This window comes from Mandrillus leucophaeus, unplaced genomic scaffold (genome assembly GCF_000951045.1).
Source record: "Mandrillus leucophaeus isolate KB7577 unplaced genomic scaffold, Mleu.le_1.0 Scaffold757, whole genome shotgun sequence".
In the NCBI taxonomy this organism is placed as follows: Eukaryota; Metazoa; Chordata; class Mammalia; order Primates; family Cercopithecidae; genus Mandrillus; species Mandrillus leucophaeus.
In genome coordinates, this window is record NW_012108219.1 from 184413 (window position 1) to 191647 (window position 7235).

Below are 7235 nucleotides of genomic sequence, written 5' to 3' on the forward strand. Positions count from 1 at the left end.
GTGGCAGAAAATGGGAGTGAGTTTCTGGGACCCTGACTGAGTGCCTAAAGCAGCAAGAGTCCAGTGTTGGCCACAGAGGAACACACTTGCCTATGAGCAAGATCCAGCTTCACTTTGGCTCAGCAAAGGACAGACTTCCTCTCCTCCAGCTGCAGACACACCCTGGCCTCCTGAGATGCCTCTACTGTGGCCTAGTCTCAGCTACAAGAGCACAGATGGGCTGTGGTCAGGCAACAGGAAAAGGAAGAAAGGAAGGGATGGATTTTGGGATGTGGATACCTGACCTAGTATAGAAATTCCCCTATATTCCTAAACCTTTTCTGAGTCACTCTGTGAAAATCATGGGACTCTGGCAGTAGAAAGCAAGTTAAGTAGAATGCTAGCCAGACAAGATTTTTTATTGTTATTTTAAGAACTCCTTAGCCCCCAAATCAATAAATCATGTCAGATGAATATAAATGTACACTTTTAGCCAAGCAGTGGCTCTCACCTGTTATCCCAATGCTTTGGGAGGCCAAGGTGGAAGGATCACATGAGGCCAGGTGTTCAATTCCACACTATGGAGGGCACAAGCTGTGGGAGGGCCTGGAAGAAATGCCTCAAAGATTCTCCCAGTCCTGCCACCCTATGGGAGGTATTTCAAAGGAATCGTAAACTCATAGGACCAGCAGGGAGGACAACACCGAAGAAACTGTCCTAAAATCAGCGGCTGTCCAGAGCTAGCACCTGGAAGGAGACACTCCCTCTCCGGGGGTCACATCTTCACTGGAAGGCGGGTGGGAGCTCACTGCTGTGACCCACGTATCCTCCTGTCTCAGTGTCTCTATCCTACTACTTTCTCTGACTGCATCTTCCTCTGTTCCTTGGCCACAGTGTTTGATTCTTGAGAAGAGAACGTTGAACAAGTCACATCCTTGTCACTCTGAGTCGGAACTCTCATTTGACTTGGAAGATTTGTGCTTCCGTTTTTTCTTCTTTTTCTTTTCTTTCTTCCTTTTCTTATGCTTTTCTTTCCTCTTCTTTTGCTTGTGTTTCTCTTTACCTTCAGAGGAACTGGAGCTGCTCCCATCTTCATCTGAGGTAGAATCCTCCAGTAACTGTTTTAACTGCTGTATCCTAAACATTCAAGATTGATCAAACAGTGAGTTTTTGCTTTAATTGAAAAGTTTCTTAAGTATGTCATTCAAAAGCAGTATGGAAGGAACATGAATAACCACATCACAAAGACAGTAATTATTTTTACCTGTTTTCTACATTCTTCTCTACCTGAATGCTTATTTTTATGTGACTGTAACCGGTGTACAAGCCATTTTTGTATTCTTTTCCTTGTCCTAGTCGTTTCTGTAGGTTTCCACAGTACTTACAATTACAATTTCTAACAGACACACACTTTAATAAACCATTCCCCCAACTGCTCAGTTTCCTAATAGATAATCTACATCCTCGACAATCATAATTTAATGTAACCAGTTTGAGAAAACAAACTCTCCCAATTTTTCACTCTCTAATCCTGTCTAGGTATAATTTTTAACAAAAGCTCAGATCCTTAAAGATGCTGGAGGAGATAAACTGAATTACATGAAAGTACCAATTGTACCATGCCAGTAGACAGCACAACAGGGGTTGCTAATATCAACCGCAGTGGTCAGAGAGCTGGACCAAGCCTACAGCTTTAAGCCAACCCAAGTAGGAAGAGGCTGGCCTGCTCATTCCCCAACACTGGTCTTGTCAGCCATGACTCCTACCCAATAAACATTTCACAAATGAAGTACCATGTTTACTATATCACTCTCCTAGTGCTAGAATGTTTTTTTTCCAACTTTGTAGAATTTAAAACTTCTAAGTAGATATCATCAACAGGACAATCTCACCTTACATCCTTTTCATATTGTTTATTGTCTTGTATGATGTCATACATGAAATCCTCATGTGCCTTTAGGGACAGAGAAAGTTAAGGTTTGGTTAGGCTTCATGGGCCATAAGTTAAATAAAATGAAACCCCTATGTTACAGAAAACAGTTTTTTTTTTTTTCTTTTTTTACTGTTTGATGTAGCTGTATGCTCAACATCTTTCAATCCTTTTAAGGGTCGCATTATTGATAACTCGCTAAGGCTATAAAAAGGATTTCCTAATGAGAAAATACACGAAATAATATTCTTCATGAGGAAATAACTGCATAAACTGGAAGAGTCACACTATAAAACAGTACTCAAGTTTAGAAATACTGAGGTAATTCTCTTTGTTCTATTGGGTTAGATGACCAAAAGTTAGTATTAAGCAAAACAAAGGAGTTGCTCAATGATACATAGGAATGATCATTTATAAGTACTCAAAAATACACGTTACAGGTCAGGCACAGTGGCTCACACCTGTAATCCCAGCACTTTGGGAGACCGAGGGAGGTGGATCACGAGGTCAGGAGATCGAGACACCATCCTGGCTAACATGGTGAAACCCTGTCTCTACTAAAAATACAAAAAATTAGCTGGGCGTGGTGCCCGGCGACTGTAGTCCCAGCTACTCGGGAGACTAAGGCAGGAGAATGGTGTGAACCCGGGAGGCAGAGGTTTCAGTGAGCCAAGATCGCGCCTCTGAACTCCAGCCTGGGTGACAGAGGAAGACTCCGTCTCAAAAAAAAAAACATATCCCAAAGAAGTCTGGAAATATACACATCAAGCTATTTGCTGCAAAGCCACTCTCAGGAGGAAGTCAAGATTGGACTTGGTGGTAAAAGCCTTACTATGAGGTCTTCATTTTGCTTAATAAGGCAAATAAACTGTATTCTTATATTCTATAATTGAAAAATGACTTAAAATTCACAATTATGGGTGGGGATCAGTGGCTCATGCCTGTAATCCCAGCACTTTGGGAGACCGAGGCGGGTGGATCACGAGGTCAGCGGTTCGAGACCAGCCTGACCAACATGGTGAAACCCCATCTCTACTAAAAATACAAAAATTAGCTGGGTGTGGTGGCAGGCACCTGTAATCCCAGCTACTTGGGAGGCTGAGGCAGGAGAATTGCTTGAAACCGAAAGGCAGAGGTTGCAGTGAGCCAAGATCGCACCACTGCACTCTAGCCCAGGCAGCAAGAGCAAAACCCTGTTTCAAAAAATAAAATTAAAAAAAATAAAAAAATTCACAATTATGAACATTATGCTTATAGAGTTGTATAAACTGATGTTCTGTTACATCCTTAGGGTAAATTCTTAGAAGTTGAATTTCTGAGTCAAAAAGAACTATGCTAAATTTTTTAGATTTATCAACAAGCTTTGTTTTATACTATCTGTAAAAACTGACATTTCACCTAAAAGTGTTTGATCTAGAATAATTATTTTTCAGATTAAGACAAAAACACAAAACTTTAAATGCCTTAAAATGTTAAAAGAACGTCTGTTGACTTCAGTTTCATATATAGCTGGCCCTTGTATCCTGAAGAGTTACACGTCCACAGATTCAACCAAGGATCGAAAATATTTGGAAAAAAAAAAAAAAAGGACGGTTTTGTCTGTACTGCACATGTTCAGACTCTTTTTTTCTTGTCATTATTCCTTAAGCAATACAGTGTAACAACAATTTACTCAGTATTATAGGTACTCTAGAGATGATTAAAGTATACAGGAATGTGTGCACAGCTTATATGCTATTTTATTTATCTTATTTGACAAAATCTCACTCTGACACCCAGGCTGGAGTACAGTGGCATGATCTTGGCTCACTGCAACCTCTGCCTCCCATGTTCAAGTGATTCTCATGCCTCAGCCTCCCAAGTAGCTGGGATGGCAGGCATGTGCTACCATGCCTGGCTGATTTTTGTATTTTTATTTTTTTGAGACAGAGTCATACTCTGTCGCCTAGGCTGCAGTGCAGTGGGGTGATCTCAGCTCACTGCAACCTCCACCTCCTAGATTCAAGCGATTCTCCTGCCTCAGTCATCCAAGTAGCTGGGATTACAGGTGCCCACCACCCCACCCAGCTAATTTTGGTATTTTCAGTAGAGACAGGGTTTCACTGTGTTGGCTAGGCTGTCTTGAACTCCTGACCTCAGGTGATCTGCCCACCTCAGACTCCCAAAGTGCTAACATTACAGGTGTAAGCCACTGTGCCCAGCCTAATTTTGTATATTTAGTAGAGCTGGGGTTTCACCATGTTGGTCAAGCTAGTCTCAAACTCCTGACCTCAGGTGATCCACCTGCCTAGGCCTCCCAAACTGCTGGAATTACAGGCGTGAGCCACTGCACCCAGCCTATACCATTTTATTTGAGGGACTTTGAGCACCTGCGGATTTTGGTATCCCAGGGGATACTGGGATCCAATTCCCCATGGATACCAAGGGACAACTGTATGCTGATCACTCCAGTCGATCCACAAGGCAGCATATTTCACTTGGCAGAAGTGGTTACTGAACAGTGAATTAACAGCTCTGGGAGGTGACTCTATGATAAAGTGGGGAATGATTGATAGATCATGCTAATGATAGATCTGTCTGTCATTTAAGAGGAAATATACACAATTCTAGCTTGTAATAGACAGACATCTACTCTTTAAAGGCTGAGAAACTAGGCCGGGCGCAGAGGCTCACGCCTGTAATCCCAGCACTTTGGGAGGCCAAGGCGGTGCATCACGGGGTCAGGAGATCGAGACCATGGTGAAACCCGCCTCTACTAAAAATACAAAAAATTAGCCAGGCGCGGTGGTGGGTGCCTGTAGTCCCAGCTACTTGGGAGGCTGAGGCAGGAGAATGGCATGAACCTGGGAGGCGGAGCTTGCAGTGAGCCGAGATCGCGCCACTGCACTCCAGCCGCCTGGGTGACAGAGCGAGACTCCATCTCAAAAAAAAAAAAAAAAAAGTCTGGGAAACTAAAACTCTGATTTTAGTTATGAGACATGACTTTTTATATAATAAATGTTAAAAAGGGGAGTTGAATAGGGAACAAAGTCTTCTTCAGAAAAAGAATCACTGACCCAATGTATAAGCAAAGAACACTTTTATAAATGTTAGTTTTTTCTTGAAGAGCTAAATTTGTCTCACAAATGGTTAACAGCAGATATCTTGGCCAAAAGGCTTCTGGGAATGTACTTTATGTGAACATTCAGTTCGCTGGTGACTATCGGATTAATTAAGATTCACCATCTCTGATTAAGGTAAAATGACATTGTATGGTTTTACTTACTACTCTGAACTGTTCTAACTTTTGGTTGTCTTTGATAAAGAAAGGGCATTCTTTGTAGCCTGTTTGGTGACCATACCGTTTGCAATGTCAACCTAAAAGCCAAGCAAAGGGGAAATATTTCTGCAAGATAAGAGTGTTTCACCTAAGTGAGATAAAGAAGCAGTAGATTATATTAAAGTTTTTATTCATTAAACTCCAATTCTAAAAGAAAATGCAATCATGGATGAACCGTGTAAGGTCCCAGAAAAGACAGGTAAACTAATTGCTTATAGTTTTTTGAGACAGGTAAACTAATTGCTTATAGATTATATTAAAGTTTTTATTCATTAAACTCCAATTCTAAAAGAAAATGCAATCATGGATGAACCATGTAAGGTCCCAGAAAAGACAGGTAAACTAATTGCTTACCCAAGCATCCTTTAATCTTGTTGCTTTAGGAATTAATTTTCCAACACCAAGAAATTATGAAGCAATCCAATGAAAAGTACTGCAAAAGGTGAATTTTTTTTCAGTGTGTCTCACTGTATTTTTCAAAGTATATATCTTCTATTAATCAAGTGGCTCTGAATCTCATTTATAAATTTAGTCACTAGACTGACCAACATGTAGAAACCCTGTCTCTACTAAAAATACAAAATTAGCCAGGCATAGTGGTCCATGCCTGTAATCCCAGCTACTTGGGAAGGCTAAGGCAGCTTCTTTCTCAGGTTGAGTCGACCTCTGTTCACAGCCCTAACTTTTAAGTAAACAAAATCACAAGTTCTCTTAAAATGTTAATGTCATCAGAACCCTACTGCAACTTTACTTGCAGAAGAGGGAAACTGTCCTATTTAAAGAGGTTAACTATTAGAAGCAACAGAAGGTCCTGATGAGGAACTGGAAGGATAATAACAAGAGAATGTATATACATGCTCCAAGGCAACAAATTCCAGTCTTTATGGAATTTCAATGAGTGGACCTGGCATCAGGCATTGACATCTGAGAAAAAGGAAGTGGTGAGCAAAGCAAGAATGGATGAGATCCTTGTTACTTCTCTCACCTGTTCATATTCTCTCAGCACCAACTGGATGTGGTATAAATCAGGACATCGTATGGGAATGGTGAATGAGACCCTGTGTTTGAGTATTCCGCAATTCTAAGCAAGTTGGTCAGGAAGCATGAAGAGGGATTTAAGTAAGTTCAGCCAAGTTTTGCTCTATGCTGGCAACTACAGAACACACGCAGTGACAGGGCAAGAAAAGTTTTTCCCTTTTTATTTTTATTTGAGGATTGAATGTAGGAAACCACTGAAAAAAAAATAAAGTTTGTGGATTTTCTTCTCTTTTTTTTAATTTTTTTGAGACAGAGTCTTGCTCTGTTGCCCAGGCTGGAGTGTAGTGGCGCGATCGCGGCTCACTGCAACCTCCGCCTCCTGGGTTCAAGCAATTCTCCTGCCTCAGCCTCCTGAGTAGCTGGGATTATAGATGCATGCCACCACACCCGGCTAATTTTTTATATTTTTGGTGGAGACAGGGTTTCGTCATGTTGGCCAGGCTGGTCTCGAACCCCTGACTTTGTGATCAGTCCGCCTCAGGCTTCCAAAGTGCTGGGATTACAGGTGTGAGCCACCGTGTCAGGCCTAAGTTTGTGGATTTCTATTGATAGCCTGTGAGCTATGCCTATCCTTATCTCCCTCACCATTTAAACTTTGGGGAAAAAAGACTATACTCTTTCAAACTAATATCTGCCTTTATGGCAAAGCTGAAAGGATGTGAAATGCCATGGAACAAGGATTGATGTATAGATATCCAGAAGATACCATTTCCGCTCAAAATCCTTTTATTATGGAAAGATGATCCCAGCTATTCAAAGTGTGGTCCGTGGACCAGCAAATTCAACAATATGAGGAAGGTTGTTAGAAAAGCAGGGTATAGGGCCGGGCGCAGTGGCTCAAGCCTGTAATCCTAGCACTTTGGGAGGCTGAGACGGGCGGATCACGAGGTCAGGAGATCGAGACCATCCTGGCTAACACGGTGAAACCCCGTCTCAACTAAAAATAAAAAAAAAATTAGCCAGGTGCAG

The 7235-nt window shown here is 41.6% G+C and overlaps 1 protein-coding gene across 1 annotated transcript in view; it reads right to left on the minus strand.

Moving 5' to 3' along the window:
- Window positions 1–381: 381 nt before the first annotated feature.
- Window positions 382–7235, minus strand: part of LOC105529246 (retinitis pigmentosa 9 protein-like) — a 39802-nt gene continuing 32948 nt past the window's right edge. Inside the window, 3 exon segments of the mRNA XM_011966348.1 lie at window positions 382–1116; window positions 1872–1933; window positions 5175–5266. Of these exon segments, the coding sequence (XP_011821738.1) occupies window positions 918–1116; window positions 1872–1933; window positions 5175–5266 (353 nt within the window). The 3' untranslated portion in view covers window positions 382–917.